At 42.1% G+C, this 19,083-nt stretch overlaps 1 protein-coding gene across 2 annotated transcripts in view; it reads left to right on the top strand.

Annotated features, from left to right (window-relative positions):
• The window catches only part of dgkzb (diacylglycerol kinase, zeta b), a 55,933-nt gene that overhangs the window by 18,802 nt on the left and 18,048 nt on the right, over positions 1-19,083 (top strand). The window contains exons 1-16 of one of the 2 annotated variants that reach the window (XM_084363566.1): positions 4,415-4,462; positions 8,321-9,380; positions 10,569-10,677; positions 11,335-11,430; positions 11,543-11,620; positions 11,707-11,763; positions 11,911-11,979; positions 12,062-12,133; positions 12,888-13,004; positions 13,161-13,235; positions 13,828-13,929; positions 14,295-14,377; positions 15,087-15,147; positions 15,898-16,011; positions 16,385-16,525; positions 16,616-16,694. In XM_084363566.1, coding sequence (XP_084219692.1) covers positions 8,368-9,380; positions 10,569-10,677; positions 11,335-11,430; positions 11,543-11,620; positions 11,707-11,763; positions 11,911-11,979; positions 12,062-12,133; positions 12,888-13,004; positions 13,161-13,235; positions 13,828-13,929; positions 14,295-14,377; positions 15,087-15,147; positions 15,898-16,011; positions 16,385-16,525; positions 16,616-16,694 — 2,266 coding nt within the window. In that variant the 5' untranslated portion in view covers positions 4,415-4,462; positions 8,321-8,367. Of the gene's footprint in view, positions 1-4,414; positions 4,463-8,320; positions 9,381-10,568; positions 10,678-11,334; positions 11,431-11,542; positions 11,621-11,706; positions 11,764-11,910; positions 11,980-12,061; positions 12,134-12,887; positions 13,005-13,160; positions 13,236-13,827; positions 13,930-14,294; positions 14,378-15,086; positions 15,148-15,897; positions 16,012-16,384; positions 16,526-16,615; positions 16,695-19,083 lie in introns of those variants that run through there. The other variant, XM_084363567.1, reaches the window with a different exon arrangement.

Raw genomic sequence — 19,083 nt, 5'->3', positions numbered from 1 at the left:
GAGAGACACTGAGATGAAACTGAGAGACACTGAGATGAAGCTGATCTGAGAGACACTGAGATGAAACTGACCTGAGACACTGAGATGAAACTGAGAGACACTGAGATGAAACTGACCTGAGAGACACTGAGATGAAACTGACCTGAGAGACACTGAGATGAAGCTGACCTGAGAGACACTGAGATGAAACTACTGGGAGACACTGAGATGAAACTGACCTGAGAGACACTGAGATGAAACTACTGGGAGACACTGAGATGAAACTGAGATGAAACTGACCTGAGAGACACTGAGATGAAACTGAGAGACACTGAGATGAAACTGACCTGAGAGACACTGAGATGAAACTGAGAGACACTGAGATGAAACTGTACTGACTGAGAGACACTGAGATGAAACTGAGAGACACTGAGATGAAACTGAGAGACACTGAGCTGAAGCTGAGAGACACTGAGATGAAACTGAGAGACACTGAGATGAAACTGTACTGACTGAGAGACACTGAGATGAAACTGAGAGACACTGAGATGAAGCTGAGAGACACTGAGATGAAGCTGAGAGACACTGAGATGAAACTGAGAGACACTGAGATGAAGCTGAGAGACACTGAGATGAAGCTGAGAGACACTGAGATGAAACTGAGAGACACTGAGATGAAACTGTACTGACTGAGAGACACTGAGATGAAACTGAGAGACACTGGGATGAAGCTGAGAGACACTGAGATGAAGCTGAGAGACACTGAGATGAAGCTGAGAGACACTGAGATGAAGCTGAGAGACACTGAGCTGCTGTGAGTGAAGCTCCTGACAGTTATTTTAAAACAGCAGCTTAGTGTCTCTCTCTCTCTCTCTCTCTCTCTCTCTCCCCCCCTCCCTCTGTTCCTACCTCTCTTGCTCGCCCGTCCTCTCTCAGTGTGTTTTTCCTCTTCGTCCCTCCAGGACTGACTGACTGACTGACGCTTCCTCTCAGGTTGTATAAAACTACACTGATCTCCTGAGTCTCCTCTTTCTCTCTGCTCGGTGTCTGTGACTACAGTCCTCTGATTTATTACTTTGTTCATGTTTAAGTTGTTGTGAAGGGTTTTTATCTACTGGACCATCTTACAGTAATAGAGTGTGTGTGTGTGTGTGTGTGTGTGTGTGTGTGTGTGTGTGTGTGTGTGTGTGTGTCCTGTGATGACCTCGTTAAGTCACTGAGTAACAGATTACACTGCTCAGGTTATTCAAACACCCACATGTCGGTGTTTGAGTTATGATTTTAAAGGTGTTGATGTTAACTCTGGCTGGTATCTTTTGAATATTGTCAATACTTGTGCCGATATAATACCTGATTTTTAATAATAATACTTCTTTAACGACATGCTTTTCAACTGTGCAAAATCCTTTTTCATTAAAAAACAGTCAAACTTTTAGTAAGGAGGACAGAAGCTGCCACTACTGAAATAAATAATTGCTCGATTAAAAAAAGAAGCTATTAAATGCACCAAAAATTATATTACAAGTAAATGTAGACATACATTTAATTTCCTATTTGATTTATTCATTTATCCCTCTCTAGATTTATTTATTTATATATCTATTTCTGTATTCTCTTCCTTTGCTTTTTGCAAGATAACACTTGAACAAATACATGAATAAAAGTTAAATAAATAAAAAAGATAGGATTTTGGTGCATTTAATGGAATATTTACTTATTAACTGAGTCATTTATTATGAATTTGGCAGTTTCAGTCCTCCACAGTGTAATGAACTTTGCTTTAATGAAATACTAATAAATCAGCAAAATCTAACTTAGAATCAGAAACCTCCTTTCATGTTTATGTTCTGTGTCATGTTCATGTATATCACACTCTGTATTATGTTCTGTGGTAGTCATTATGCAAATGATTGCATAATGAAGCAGAATGCATAATTCAGCAATGAGTGTGGAAATAAATAGCAGGAAAATACAACAAAAAAATAATACAGAAATACATTTGTAGATACATTTTAAAAATCAGGAAATTAATAAATATAATGGAAAAGTAAATAAAAAGGGGAACATGACATGAGAAGTAGCTACTGTTAGCATGCTAGGTCGTGTAAGGTACAGCAGTGTTGTGCGGAGGGCGCCGCTCAGCCTTGCATCCGACTGGCCGGTGGCCGATCGCTTCAGTGCAGCGACAGGACACAAAAAACTGCTGACAGGACACCAAGAAATGCAAACAAGGTCGATTATGACTTGTTCTATTACACATTTTGATCAATGCAGGTTTTATATTTGTTATATTTCCAATAAGCTGAGAAAAGCAATTCAAAAATCTTTGACGTCATCACAATGTAAAGTCTGTGGGCGGAGCGGGAACCTGTGGGCGGGGCCAGAGGGGGGAACTCTAATGTGCATATTCAATGAGCTGCGTAACCAGGAAGTAAACACGGAAGCCAGAAAACTTTTTTGACTTATGCACTAAGCAAGCAATTCTCATTGGTTTGACTGGACGCCATCTTTTTATCTGGTATCTAGTTATTATATAAATCTATGGCTTTGCCTCTAATTTTGCCTGGTGGCCTCTTGTGGTATTGCAGCAGCAGCAAAAAAACTAGACAAAAATCCCCTGCGGCTCAAAAACACGTCTTGCCACAAAGTGGTGAAAGACAGAGATTTGTCCCCCTCAATAACATATATCATTAAAAACATATGATTTGAAATGATGCAACAATAGATTGTTTTCACTCAAAGGAGGCTTGATTGTTCTGGTGACAGCAGGCCGTGTGGCTGTGAGCAGATTCTTGCCAGTGTAGAAGACAGCCGGTAATTTCTCGTGTACATATAATCTGCATACTGTGGAGTAAACACACACTACATGCTCAACTTGACGTCAGACTATGATTAGTACGTCAGTAGGTGAACACACCCTCTGTCGTAAATCATTTCACTGAAGCACATCCTCAGTTGACCAAGAAACACATCTTTGTTAGAGTCCTAAGAAAAATATTTTTGACAATTGATGAATTGTTTAAATAATTTTCCAAACAAACTGTAAAGATCTAATGATAATGATGATAATGTTCCCTCGTCTTACATGTCAGGAAACTCACTATGTTCCTGTTCACTTTGAGCTTCAGCTAATGTGATGGCTGGTTTTCTTTGCAGCATTAAAGGCTGCAAGTGAATCAGTGTCCACTGAGGTCACTGCTGATGTGTTGATTAATTTAGACACCAGGACAGTTTATCATGGAATCACATATATTTATTACTAATATATATCATATCTACTACAGTTTTCTTGCATCTCCGTCTCCAGTTTTACTTCTACAGATTAGTGTCGAGCAGCTTCAGTAACATTTCCCCTCAACGGTCTGAACTGTGACAGGTGAAGCGCACCAACACTGCCGCTGCTGCTCATTAGTTATCTCTGTTTGTCCACATGTTGCAGCAGTTTATCGCCTGCTGTTCATCAGTCTGCTGCTGTTTGCCAAACTAACAATAGCATCATTATAGGTGAGCCTCAGCTTGTGTTTGCTGTCTGATAGTGTTGTTAGAGGACCACAGGGACAGATGAGGCCGCTGTGGCTGAAGTTTCTACACTGACGTAAAGATTCAGCCTGTTTTTACTGTCAGGAGGAGGCAGAACTCACCTGTACTTTCATTAACTGTATTTTAAAAAGAAGAAATACAATGAAGATACGAAGAAAACATGATCACAAGCTATAAAATGAAAAAAAAAAAAACAGTATTATAAATTAGGCTTCAGAGTTGGCTGTGTCTCTATAATTCTGTATTTTCAGTCTTATATTTCATCAGTTTGATGACAAACGGAGACTTTCTCAAGATGAAGATGTATCTTAAACTGGGTCATGACACATTATTTGTCTCTTTCACTACCAGACAAAGCTTTGATCAAACAATGGTGCGTTTCATTACAAGTCGGAATTTCCAAGTTGGTATTTCAACTAGAGCAGCTGATTTAATGTATTCAACACTGGAGGGCACTTAAATGAAGACAGGAGGAGTCGGCTACTGACACAAACTGTCAAAGACTTCTATTGAGCATGAAAGTTAAAATGACAACTACAGATTGTATTACTGCACGTTTCACAAGCAAATGATATTGTATTAAATATATGAAGTATATGTACATTATATGAAGTAAAATATTGAAGAGTTAAAAAGTAATTGTTCACTATGTGCGCCGCCATACTGCTGTGACGTCATCTGTGTGTGTGTCGGTGAACTTGAGCTAGAGGATCTGTCCGAGTTTCTGACTTCTTCTTCTCGACTCGTAACGTTAAACTTCTTCGTGTCGGAGGCAAAGGGGGATTTACCACGACGTCCTGAACGCACCATGGTATCAGGGCGCAAACCGGAAGGGGCGGGGCTTCTGCTCTCGCCGGCGCGCGTCCGAAGGAAAAGAAATGAACGCTCAGAGGACACAGCTAGCTTACAGCTAGCTCACAGCTAACTTACAGCTAGCTCACAGGTAACTTACAGCTAACTCACAGGTAACCTGCAGCTACACTTCAAGACACTTATCAAGTGTGCGAGAAGACAAACAAGCGACGGTTACGAAAGTAATTAATACCGACAGCGTCGGAGTTGCTTCAGAGATGTTAGTTGCAGGGCTTATCAAAGTCCGGACTTACTTCAGCTTCCGGACCGACCTGCAGGTGATTTCTATTAATCAATAAACTGTCAGTGACGTTAAATAGGCTACAGAGTGAAGCTCGAGATCATCTACAGCCACTCTGTCCACAGATTAGTGTGTTACTGCGGTTTATTTCCCTGTCGTTGACACTGAACCGGGTGATGTGTGTGAGTTTCTGTCGCCTGAATCACAGGTACAGTTTGTGTCGGTAACACTTTGTTCTGCTGCTGGAAATGTGACGTTCACAGTGTCTGAGACAGAAACACGTCACCAAGCCGAGTGTGGGCATCATTTCCGTTTGGCGCGTAAATCTCGTGAGAGGGGGGGGGGGGCGGATCGATCCAAATATCGATAGTATCGATACCAAGGTGAGTATTGGTATCGGATCGATACTAGCGTGGTGAGATCGATGTTTTTGTCGTAGTTTCTCTTCTATAAGTTCAGCAAATCACTGTATTTCTTCAGAGTTTGTGTGAGCAGCAGCTAGTCCTTACGCAGCTCCTCCACCTGTCACTCACTCAGGTTCACTAGGCCCCGCCCCTCCTCTCCTGGCCCCGCCCCGCCCCTCCTGGCCCCGCCCCTCCTCTCTCTATGGTTTGGCTCTCCATAGGGACATAATGGTGCGTTCGAGTGCACTACATAAAAAATGTAAATGACAGCTGTCAGGGCATAAAAGTTAACATCTAAAAACAGCAAAGCCCATGAAAAATGTTTAAATTCAAACCTAAGTCAACTTGTGGATTTGGAGATTGTGACACCGCTCGTCACGAGAATTGACACATTGACTTTATAGTGCAGAGCAGATGAAGAGACAGTTTCTCACTTTCTTTAACATTGCAACATCTTCATTAATTTCCTAGGGAATAATGCATGGATCTTGATGAAAAAAGTCAGGTTTATTTCAGTGACTGGTATCTATGAGTGAGTACAAATTGATGCGGATCCAAATAAAAACCTGGGTCTAGCAGATTTAATGATGTATTTGACAGTAGATTAGGTTGGTTGAATCAAAGGAGACTGTTGGGCCTTGCCGGAGGTATGCACTCTACTTCTAGTTTATACCTATTTCTAAAAAAGAAAATTGAATGACCAAACCTGAACTATTTTAACACCAAAAGCTACATTTCCATGCCTTAAGTTCGATTTCTACTATTTAAAACTCTTCTATTGGAGCATCAAATAATCTGCAGATTCATTGATAATGAAAGTGACTGGTTGTAGATTGAACCTCCGGAACAGATTACAAGAGAAGTGTGGTGTATTTAGAGCTGCTGCTGTACCAGAGTGAAGTATTGGAGGACTTGTTGCTAAGCGGCAGGTTACCTGCTGATGAATGTTACGGTAAGCTGTTGGACGTCAGCCGGCCTCTGATCAGGCGGTAACCTGATAACTGAGTGGCTGCTGCTCAGACAGGTAACAGGTGAGGCTGCACAGTGAAAGTGAGGAGGAAGTCCTACAAACAGAGGTTCCCCTGCAGTGTGTGTCACTGATCTGGTGTTGGAGTGCTGCCCACGTCACATCCTGCAGCTAAGCTGTTGTCATTTGACCCAGCGATCTAAAATACAGCAGGGTTCAGGCTAACCACAGTGTGCTGCAGGGAAAGTTTGGTTTTATTCATGAGTTTTTCAACAGGGACAATGCTCACGTTAATGAACTTCGCTGTTAACAAGTTGGCCAAGAGGCTGTTTTTCATCTGCTGGACCAACCCAAACCCACTAAACAGTCTGAGGACGTTCTTTTTCTCTCAAACACGAGGATTTCCTTCTCGTATAATATAAACCGACACATTTAAAAACTAGATCCACTGGATATTAACTGGCTTGCAGCTGTAGGTGAAAGAAATGATCTTGTTTGTGCTGTTTCTGCTCGTCACAGGCTAATTACTGGTGTAATGTTTTTGTTGAGGCGGCGAGCAGGCAGCAGGTCGCTGTTGCTTTAATTATTGTTCCTTCCTGTCGTCGTGCTGCTCCCCCTGTGCAGAGGACCCCCCTCATCCTCTGACTGTTTTATAATTCATGTTTGTGTGGCTGTCAGGCAGTGATCTGATACTTCACTAACACCAGTGAACAGCAATAATATTTAACAAAGACACAACTTAACACAAAGCCCTGTTTGTCTTTACAACAAGGAGCACCGCGGCTGCACTGGTGATGTTGAAGCTGTCACCATATCAGATTTCTACCACACAAGTATGGAGGATTAATTAATTAATGGCTCACTTAATAAATGAAAAAATAAATCATATGCTATTAAAAGCATATTAAAAATAAATGTGACATCATTTCATATTTCTGTTTTTATATGCTTCTGTATTTATTTACCTTTGTATTAATTCTTCTATTTCTTTACCCTCAAATTAAATATAATAAAGTATTTCTGATTCTGATTTAATATCACCTCCTTTCAAAGTTTAGATTGTCCATTAATTCATTGATTCACTCATCTACCAAAATACATTCAAATATTTTCAAATGCTTGCGGCAAATATTGGCACATGCGATTAATTAATCACAAAGCTTGTAATTAATTAGATTACATTTTTTTGAATCACTTGACAGCCCTATTAATTTCCCATTTTTTATTCATTCATCCATTTTTAAGTTTCTTTATTTCCGTATTTATTTTTCTGTATTTTTTCCAGATAATTCATACATAAACACGTATACAAATATGTAAATAGATGATTTAATTGATAAATAAATGTTATTAGTGTTAATGTTGGAGTTTATGAACTCTGACCTGCAGTGAAGGAAACTTTAAACCCTGTTGTCACAGTGAGAATCGAAGCTTTCAGAAATTGACTTCATCTCCTGTTTGTGTTTGAATTTTCCGCTTGTGTTTTTGGTCTGTGTGACATTAAAGTGAGGTGGTCCAGTAGTTTTATAGAGAGCTGAAGTCATGACATCACTTCCTGTCTAGCATCCGTTCCACTGGCTTCTGTAACTCATTGCAAATTATCACTCAGTATTTCTTTCATTGTTTTTTCTTTAAACTGTGTTTCTGGAGTTGAGTTTCTGTATTCTGAGACACATCAGCTCTTTCAACACACACAGAAATTCAGATCTTTATGATTTTAACGGACTTAAAATCTACAGCTCCTGTGAGAATATACAAAACATCATTACAACTTGGGTTCATTCGCGTCCATAAAACTCACCGACGCGCTCCTAAGTTTTATTCTCTGCTGTCTAAAAGCGTGGTCCTCTCCGTCGCTGCTGTTAACTTATGTAAACTAACCGCAGACACTCGGCTTCAACTGGTGAAGTTTAACTTGCCGAGGTCTGTGGCTGATGGGTAATCATGTTTGTTAAAGGAATAGTTCACTCTAGAATGAAATTCAGTCATCATGGACTCACCCTCCTGCTGATGAGAAGTCCGGTGCAGTTTCTTATTCCTCAAAGTGCAGCTGCAGACCCTCACCCTCTCTTACATTTGCTCTCAGTTTGAGTTTTGCTCAAAGCTTTTGCATTTTAAATTTCACTTATTTCATTTACTCACTCAATTAACTTCATATTTTATAGGAAGTCAATTTCCTTTTTGTTTTTAAGTAAAACTAGTTTTAGTTTTGGTTGAATAAAACTGTAGCGTAGATAGATGAGGATATAGTTCATGTTCCTGGTTGTCAGTGCTTCCTCTCAGCATCAGCTTCTGGTTGGATCTGTCTGCTCTCTAACAACTTTTTACGCCCAACAGCAGAGAGGAGGAGTATTTGAGAAGTCGACCTCCTCTCTCCGTCCAACATGGACACCTTTTTCCGCCGTCACTTTAAGAGGAAGGAAGCTGCTCTGCAGGCTGATGTCGAGGTCGCATCCTGCCGCCAGCGGAGGCCAAGCGTGGCTGTCCCAACCAGCAAGGCCCGTCGCAGGTCCAGTGTCGGGCTGCCTTCCTCCACCCTGACCCAGCGGCGACGCTCCAGTGTGCAGCTGCCGGGGGCGTTGCCCTGTGCAGGAGGGGGGCGTTTGGCTAAGAAACCCAGATGCAACAGGTGGGCGGGACACACTCGCAGGCGTTCCAGCACCACCACCCCCAACCTGAACCCGAGGTTCGCCGTTCGCAGGAAGAAGGTTGGGAAGCTGCGCACCATCGACACCCACCTGCTGGGGCCGTCCATGCTGCTGGCCAGTCTAATCCAGATGGCAGAGGAGGACGAGGACGACGGTGTGGGGTTGGAGCTACTGGCTGGAGAACAGCAGGTGGAGATGAGGGGCGGGGCCAACAACAGGAGAATGTTTTCACGTTCCAGCAGCCTCCACTCAGATGGAGACGATGACGGTAGCGATTACTCCACTGCCAACGACAGCCAATCAGAGGACGGTGAGCTGTCTGAGGCAGAGCAGCTGGCTGAGGAGGAGGAGGAGGAGGAGGAGGAGGACACCTCCTGGTCTCCTGATCAGAGTGTCTGCGCCCCCTCCACCTCCACCGCCCTGGAGGTGATGAGAAAAACTCCCCAGCCAACGTCACGGCCCCTCATCAGGGCCCCTCGCTGCCTCCGCAGGAACTCCTCTCAGGTTTACGTGGGAGACTTTGCTCCCTACAGCCACTATCGTGCCTCCAGCCAGAGAAAAAGGAGGAGGATCTCTACCATCTCCAAGGCCGGGAGCCCCTGGCCAGGAAGAGGCCCACCACTGCCCAGCCGCAAGAACTCAGTCTACTACCTCAACCACCCGGCCTTCTACAGGGGCCCCGGAGCCCTCAGCCCGCTGGGGGCCCACGGCTACAACTCCAACGTGGAGAGCTGGAGTGGCTTCTTGCTGTATGTAGTCCCTGACCTCCATGACGGCTCAAGTTACAAGAGTTTGTCTGAATGTTAGTGGTGGCTGGTGTGACTGTAGGTTAATTTCACTAAAGAGTCTTTTAAAGGATAAATTTGCATTTTTTTCCAAGTCTTTTTAAGTCTTATTTGTGTGCTGAGTAACTGGTAGCTGCTGTTATTCTCAACAAAACACTCACATTAACACTCACATGGAAATCAATGTCCACCTCTTCTTTATATTCATGCCCCTCATAAGGTCATATTTTCCTGTCTCGTTACACAACCCATATGACATCTTCATATGCAGCAACATCCTGTCACCATATCTTGAAAAGGAGGCGCACGTCCGGGTCCTGTGAATAATTAGTCGTCCAATCATTATTGTCATAGGCCAGTCCTCCAGTGACTGTGGGAAACATCTTATATCTCCCTAAAATATCTAGTTTGAGACAATCCTGTGACGTGGGGCTTATCCACAGTGAGTGCAGGGATTTAGCCCAGAGATGACGGATAGACAGTTGAACAACTTCAGAGACAGACGACACATCCTGCAGCGCGTAGGAAGCTCGAGGCACTCGACATAAATATGAATACGTTTAAACATGTCTGAGATTCTGCTGCAGACGCAAACGTCCTCCATGGAGATGAAGCTCATTAGGAGCTTGTGCTAATGATGACATGACTCACTGAGTGTTGCTATGGTTACTCATCAGATGCGTGTGTGTGTGTGTTTTAGCTTTTGGCTTCCTGATTTCACAACAAAGTGTACGGCACAGTGAGTCCGTCTGCGTCTCCTGAAATATTCTGATCAACTTCTTAACAATTCAGTTAAGGAGAGACAAAGAGGGAGCTCATACATTATATTAAAACATTATAACAGATAAGTATGGAGGACTGAAACTGCCAAAATCAAAAATTAATAAATAAATGGCCCAATAATAACTGATTTGTTATTAAATGCACCAAAAATAATAATACAAGTAAATATAGGCAGGAACTAATTTTTAAAATGTAACATAAATTCATATTTCTGTTTTTAATTTGTATTTATTCACCTTTTTGGTTTGATTTGATTTTGGTAGTTTCAGTTCTACATACATTTTTTGCAGGTGAGGTTTACACCGGATAAGAAAGAAGAGAAAGATGCCCGTCTGTTTTCTTTAAAGGTCTTCTGTCTTGTTCTTTCAGGAAAGCCATTGCGAAGTCAGGGCTGCAGCACGCGGCGGCTCAGCCCAACGTGTCGGCTTCAGGACCGACGGAGCAGCTGCAGGAGCCCAACAGCAGCGTCGACTGGACTGTGAGTCACTTTTCATCATTTGTAAACAAACTCAAAAAAGTACTGAAGTACAGTGACTAAGTAGTTGTACTTCATTCCCACCTCCGACTATTAATAAAGTTCAGGCTCACCAAACAGCTGTGATTATTGTCTCGTTGAAGAAACGCCCTGTGTGACGACATTCAGACTTTATTTTTAATATACTCTCAGATGCTTTTTGACTCTTGATTGGTAATCTCTATATTTACAGTATTTGTGATATTTTATTTTTGTGATATTTTTAATATAATGGTTTAATTCCTGGCATGTGTTGTTGTATGTTGTCTTGTTGATGAAGGCTGTCAGTCATCCAGCTCAGGGTATTTCTAAGTGCTGTATCGTAGTCAACTGGACGTGTTTCAGTTTGTTGAAGACGTTTCAGCTCTCATCCAGGAGGAGGAGCTGCAGGCTTCATGTTGTCTTGTTACTCTTGTTGCACTACGAGCAAAGTTAACTCAAGCATACGTTTTTTCTTTTCATACTTTGTTTTCTTTTGAAAGCAAATATTTAAGATTATTTATTAAATTGATATTTGTATCTTTATATTTAGGTTTGTATTTTGTTCATGTTATATTTTAATATTAGACTCAGGATTGTTGCTGTAGCAGTGTTTTGATGCATGACTGTTATCTGTCACAGGACAACGCCCTGTTCGGCGACCACATCTGGTTTGAGACCAGCGGCTCTGGAGATTTCTGTTACGTTGGAGAGCAGTACTGCATTGCTAAATCACTGGTGAGTCACAGCGCCCCCTATGGTCAGTAACACTGTGGAGGAGAGTGTTATTAAAGTAAGCCTCTCTTTCACTCTGAAACTAAGCCAGTGATTCTGTTGTTGTTATCTGCAGCAAAAGTCAGTGGCAAGGAAGAAATGTGCCGGATGTAAGATCTCGGTCCACACCATGTGCATGGAGCAGCTGGAGAAGGTGAACCCTGGATCGTCTCTGGATCGACAGCTTCACTCTGCCACTTTTTTGTTTTTCTCTCCTCACCTTCTCTTTTCTGTGTTCAGATTAATTTCAGGTGCAAACCGTCGTTTAGGGAACCAGGATCTCGAGTTGTGCGAGAGGTCAGTCTCATTTAATTTGTGGTTTTATTTTGGATAATCATTGTCATTATTTTTATTTGGGCATATTCAGTGTGAAAGGTTCACAGCTATCAGAAAATAAAAAACTGCTTTCAAATGTCACATTGTGAACGCATTGTTGTCTTTCAGTCCAACGTTGTGCGACACCACTGGGTCCACAGGAGACGTCAGACAGGGAAGTGTCGACAGTGTGGGAAGGTGAGCCTCCATCAGCCACTCATAGCTTTTTTAATTAAAGGATCAGAGCCTCGGAGCTAATGGAGTCTCTTATCACCAACAGGGATTTCAACAGAAGTTTTCATTTCACAGCAAAGAGATTGTTGCCATCAGCTGCTCGTGGTGCAAACAGGCGGTGAGTCACACAGCTGTTAGGTCCAAAATAGAAACCTGCATTTTCAGAGACATCAGAAAGTTGCGTATTTAAAGCTCACAGTAGGCGAATCTGCATGAAATATCAGATACATTGTGAATCACTGTGTGCTTGTGTAGTGTTTCAGTTTACATGAGGTCACTGCTGCTGACAGCAGCTGAAACACTCAAGAGTTCAGCTCATACTCTGGCATTCAAACTGTGCATTTCAATTATTGTTTATTTCAAATGTTATTTAATGTAATTTATGCCAAGTTATATAGTGTAGTATGATGCTTTTTTTTTTTTTTTTTAACATATTTCTTATTTTCTATATGTATCGTTAAATATTATAAAGCATGTGAATTTCTTTTCTTGTTGATTCTTTAAATTCTATTTTTATTTACATTTCCTTTGTCATGATTCTGTATTCATATTTTTCTTTTAATTTCTTGATACGTTTAGATTTCTATTCTCTGTAACATGATCTGTTTTCTCGAGGGATCAATAAGCAAATATTATAATTTGAATAAGTAAGAATGTGCTCCTGCGCTTCTTTGGCCTCATTTCTCAACAATTTTTGGTTTAATGTTTTTAATCTGATGTCCTTGTTTATTTTTCAGTCCCTAAGTTGCACAACAGAGACAAGTCATATCAAACCAACACTCGTACTCTTTTCTCAAGGCATCAAAATGCAAACAGGAAGTAATCACCAGCTGAGTCTTTCAATATGAGGTCACTTCCTGTTTGTGTTTCAGTATCACAACAAGGTGACGTGCTTCATGCTGCAGCAGATAGAGGAGTGCTGCTCACTGGGAGCTCATGCTGCCGTCATCATCCCTCCTACCTGGATCATCAGGGTCCGCAGAACACAGGTACACACACTCACTCACTCACTCACTCACACACACACACACACTCACACACACACACACACACACACACACACACACTCACACTCACTCACACACTCACACACTCAGTCACTCATACAGCACCTGATGCTGATGTGTTTGTCTTCCTGTCTGCAGACATCTTTAAAGTCCAGTAAAAAGAAGAAAAGGACGTCGCTGAAATGCAACAAGTCAAGCAAAAAGGGAGCAGAGGTGAGGAAGTGACAGTCCGATCAGAGACGAGCGGTGCTGAGAGTCTCAGTTCTGTTCTGCTTTGTTCATTCAGTCGTCCTCTCTCTGGATTACTGTCTCGCCACAGAAAACAATAATGAACTCTGGCTTACTGAAAACAAGGGTCAATATCAGTGCTGAAGTACTCGCATTACTTTTTTGTTGTAACGAGAAACATCACACGTTAGTTTTGCAATTCAAGTAATAAGTTATTTTGTTGTGTTTACAAACAAGTAATCTCATTACTTGTCACAAGTTACTTTCAATAGTAATGCTACCAAACACTGGTCATAATTAATGTTATACTTAACAATACTTCCCACTTGATGTAATATCTTGGACAAAACCTGTGTGCATTTTTTGGGATAGTGTTAACCTGTTAACATTCGTGGCTTTGTGTACGACTGGTTTGCACCATATTTATAATCTTTTCAATATATATGTGTTTATATTTGCACTGAAGATGTTTGTACTCTTGTCTTCTTTGTATTGTAAGGTCATGAGGCAGATAGCATCACAACACACTTGTAAATCTGTCTTCTCCTGAAAGTTTCTACTCTGCTTTGTCTTTCAGCTCCAAGATGGCCGCTGGAAGCCCTTCCTGGTGAAGCCTCTTCCCTCTCAGCTCATGAAGCCTCTGCTGGTGTTTGTGAACCCAAAGAGTGGAGGAAACCAGGTAGTTCAATGTTCCTACTTGTTGGGGGCATAACTGGTCCCAATAAGGGAGGTTGGTCCCGGCAGTGTCAGGTTCATGTCCTCGGGTTGTAATATTTACGGTGTCCTCTTTAACCCAATAAATCATTGCTGTGCACTAAAGCATTAACCTTTACAAGCAGCAGTGAATGCTTTGCACACTTTTGGACTGCCGCCTCTCATTATTACTTTTGGATTGCATATTCTTGCAGGATAAAGATGTTCGGGTCGACCACCAATAAAATATGTAATGGATAATGTCCAACGAGGTGTCGACACCACACTTCGTCTTTGTTGTATTGCTCAATCAGTTTGTACTGTTTTTTGTTATTTTTGTTTTACCTTCAGGGAGCCAAGATCATCCAGTCTTTCATGTGGTACCTGAACCCTCGACAGGTGTTTGACCTGACTAAGGGAGGACCCAGAGAGGGGTAAGGTCAATCACACTGACGCAGGTGTTTTTGTTTTTATTTGTGTTTGGGGGAGCGAGGAGGGATCACCGAGGAGACATGGGACCGACCTTCACTGAAGTCTGACACGACCTCTTCATTATAAATCTGTCAGAGATTTGACACAGTAGCTGAAATCATCACAACATCACCGCAGTTTTTACTCAAGTAGACAAACAGACAACAGAAACAAAAGAGTTAGTAGATCCACCATGAACAACTTTGTCCAGTCATTTGAATAATCTTTCTTTTTTTAATCTACCATGAATCTTATCACAGTCAGTGAGAGGAAGGGAGCCTGTTGTTTTCAGCAATAAACGCATTTCAGTTTTTAATTTCCTTGTGGTCGCCGAACGTTTAAGGCCGGAAATCCCTGTGTTGAAAACTTAAGTTTAAAGTTTGATACATCCATAACTTCCACTTTCTTTAAATGATATGGACTGATAAATAATTTCTTCAAATAAAAAAACATTCCTGACATAACACACAGTTAAATTTCTGGGGATGTGCACGTCATGCTAGGCAGTGTACAGCATCGATTCAACGCAGAAGCATAAATCAAGCTGAAGCCATAGACCTCTCCAGTCCTCCTCCATCCAGTTCTGTCCAGAGTCTCTCAGCTCTGCAGGTCTGGAGGAGGATTTCTGTCTCAGTTTGAATCTGGACATGCTTTGCTTTGTGTTTCCTGCAGGTTGGAGCTATATGCCAAAGTGCCCAACCTGAGGATCCTGGCCTGTGGGGGAGACGGGACAGTGAGTCCATTATTATTCACCACATATGAGAGGGAGGGCCTTATATACAGCACACACAGCCTTAAATAATGCCAAACACTGTTTAATGCAATTCAAAAGACTGATATTGGTTTACCCTTGACAACCTGGAATGAAACTCAGCAGTCAGCTAGGTCCCTGTTCACACCTGATATCACCACCCGTCCTGAGTGATCGATCAGTGTTCAGCTCTCAGTCCATCAGTTCACAGCTGCGCTGTATGCAAATTAACACGTCCATCACAGACAAACAGACTCCATGTTTTTACACAAAGAAAGAAGTTCATGTAGAACATTTGCTGCATTAGTCAGAGACAGAGTTTCACAAAGTTTATAAAGTGTCTCCAACTCAACAACTCACTAAACTGACACATTTGTTAAGGGAGTCTGGTGATGTTGTGGTTACTGGTTCAATGGTTGGATCAGTTGAAACAGACAGTGTGTTCTCAGACATCTGCTGCTGACATCGGCAGGTTAAGAGAGCACCAACATGTGATTTACATCACAGGGAAGCAGCTGGAGATCAGACGGTGTGTAATCCTTTCTGACTGTTGTTTCTTCGTCTCCTCCTTCAATACTCAGTTTTGTTAGTTTGTGTTACAGCAACTTCCCATTAAAGCAACAAGCAGACAAAATGTTTCAATCTTTTTTAAAAATCACTGAACTAATAAAAAATAGTAATGCTGTATTCGGCTATGACAGTAATGCATGTTTATGATGTGTGTGTGTTCAGGTGGGCTGGATCTTGTCAGTGTTGGACCAGCTGAAGCTCCGTCCTCAGCCCCCCGTGGCCATCCTTCCTCTGGGGACCGGTAACGACCTGGCCAGGACTCTGAACTGGGGAGGGGTGAGCTCTACTCATCAGTCTGCTGCTACAGCACAAACTGCAGGTGGAGGGCAGGAAGTGATTTGTGTAGTGATACATGAGGTTCATGGTGATACAAAGGAAGCAGCGTCACAAACTCTCCAAGTCCAGATGGTTTGAGCTGTTTACAGTCGCCCAGTCACATAATGTTTGTTTGTGCCGTGAAGACTTAGTCAAAGATAACATCATAACTTTATGTCTTGTACTGTTGTAACGTTAAAGCGACATTATTTAGAATTCACATTTTTCCTGCGATTGGCTCCCCCCATCACAGAGTACCGACCCAAGTCCTAATCCCAAGTCAAGCAGGTTTCCAGTCAGTAGATGAACAATGTATCCTCCTGTCTCCTGTCAGGGTTACACTGATGAACCCATAACAAAGATCCTCTCACATGTCGAGGATGGAAACATTGTCCAGCTGGACCGATGGAACCTGAACGTGGAGGCGAACCCAGAGGCCCGGCCGGAGGACAGGGATGAACATCAGACGGACAAGGTCGCTCATTTATCACTGACTCAGAGTTGATGCTCTGGGCTCTTTAAACCTCAAGCGTTTCTGACCATCTGATGATTTCTGCTGTTTCAGCTCCCCATTGACGTCTTCAACAACTACTTCAGTCTGGGCTTCGATGCTCACGTCACACTGGGCTTCCATGAATCCAGAGGTGAGTCCACTCACACCCTAACAGATGTCCCATGTGACAGATTATAGAACAGATTCATCAGCACGACACTGTTGAACGTAGAGTTTAGATGTTAAAAAGAAATGATTTTGTGATTTATTTTTCTATCTTTGATCATGTGTTTTGTGCTGATGGTCAAACTAGGGATGTAACAATATACCGTCGTGGGACTGTGACGATATTTAACCTATCGTGTGATTATGATGCTCTTAGAGTTCATGGATCTAACCAGAGAAATCAGTATGAATGTATTTTTCTATTTGAACAGCAGAGGGTGCAGTCATACTTGTCAAGAAGGCAGACCCGTTCCCATAAGACCTATTCCACCTGAGCTTTTGTTCTCAATGCTTGACTCGAACTGTCACGCAGATGCTCCGTTATTGTCCGTTTTCGGCGGTGATTGAGTTGTAGTACACTCCGACCTCTTCAATCGTCCTCTGTGGCTGCTTTTCACTGCAAGAGTGACTCTGGGCTCTTTAGGTGGAGCAAGCAGGCCGGCTGTCCACAGGGTGTTGTTTTGTAATTGTAAATAGTCCAATGGCTACTTTTTGGCGGGCTACTTTTATTTTAATAAAGAAGGAAAGTAGAAGTACCTCAAATTAAAAGTAAAAACCAACTGTATACAAATAATAAATGCTGTTCACATCACATTTATTATTAAAGTACATTGTTCAAGTTTTTTTTATATCGCGATGATATCGTACTGTGAGTTTTCAAACTCATCTGTCTCCTTATTTGTCTTAATTATTCAGACATGGTGTTCATATTAGCTGATGTTAGAGCAGCATCTCTGATCCAACAGAACAATAACAAAAACTTATAAAAACTTTATTGCAGACTCACAGTCCAGATAAAAGACGAGCCGTTCCATAAAATAAATTACATACAAACTCACAATAAAAGATCGTAGTTTAAAAATAATGCACATAAGTGTCTTCCAGAGAGACGGCTGTACCAATGTCTCACGACTGGGACTGTAGCATGTGGTGCTAAACATTAAGTTTGATAAACCAAGATGATTTCATTTTCAGACACATTAAGTGGAGGGGTAGAGAAGCCACAACAATAATAACAACTGTAATAATTGAAATATTAATATTGATAATACTAAAGATATGATCATAATGATGATAATAATAATAATAAGTAGAAGAACAAGAACAATTAAAGCTGCAAGCAGCGATGAACGGGCCCTCGCCCCCCACGTACGTCGGGCCGTGGCGCCGTCGGAGGGCAGACGCAGAGGGCGAGTCTGTCCACTATGTGGCCCGAGAGCTCACCCATCAATTATATGTCATGTTGTAATGTATGATTTGGAGAAAACAGCCTGTGAATGTCATGTAAACTGGATGATGTTTGTCGTCACAACACATAGCTGAGCGAAAGATAGCGCCTCAGTGAGCTTCTGTCAGAAATGCATGTATGTGTTGTGTGAGAGAAAGTGTGTGTGTGTGTGTGCGTGTGTGTGTGTGTGTGTGTCTTTTGGTTTCACTTCTGTTTTGTTGTGCTTGCTTTTATTGTGTGAAGCTCTTTGTGCTACATTGTATTTGTATTAAATGTGCGATATAAATGACGTCTGATTGATTGATATCAGGCTGACCCACAACACAACGTAGCCACCTAGTGGACAGTTTGTGTCCAACACACACCACACACTGACATGGCTCTCACAGTGGCCAAGCATTGAAGGTTCAGACTGTCATGCCCACCAGGAATAACGTAGGCGAAAGCTTTTTACAACTCTTCATCATCAAGGTATGAGGATGAGTCTTAGTGACTGTGAAGTCTGTGGCGTTAAATCTGTAGGGCAAGTTAATTAAAGTACGAGCCGTGGAAATGGGTGGAAATGGCGGCAACATCTCAACTTTGAACCAAAATGGCAAACTTCCCGTTGGACTGAGGTTGTGGGTCCAAGAGGCTTTTTTGTGCATTTGGTCACGATACTTATGCGTGCCGAAATTCGTTAGTGTATGTGCATGTAGGAGGCGGGGCTTCAAGTTTGACAAAATGGCCGCTGTGAACCAAAGTGGCCGACTTCCTGTTGGACGGAGGGTTTCGGTGCCGAGGGGTATTTTGTGCGTCTGGTCATGATACATATGTATATCGGAGGCAAAAGCTTTTGACAAGGTGTCATCATCAAGGTCTGAAGATGATATTTAGAGAGTGTGAAGTCTGTGGCGTTAAATCTGTAGGACTAGTGAAATAAAGTACGAGGCGTAGAAATGAAAAAAAATTAATGGGAAAAGCTTTAAGGGGGCGTTAGGGGGCGCTACTGAGCTATCGTGCTGCACATGAGGGCAGTTGTAGTATCGAATTAACGTACTCGTGTAACGAGCTACGGGCCAAATCTGGTGACCCATGACTCATGCAG

Source organism: Pagrus pagrus (assembly GCF_965226575.1).
Source record: "Pagrus pagrus genome assembly, chromosome: 10".
Taxonomy (NCBI): domain Eukaryota; kingdom Metazoa; phylum Chordata; class Actinopteri; order Spariformes; family Sparidae; genus Pagrus; species Pagrus pagrus.
Note: the sequence above shows the minus strand (reverse complement) of the source record. Positions and strands in the feature narration are given on the sequence as shown.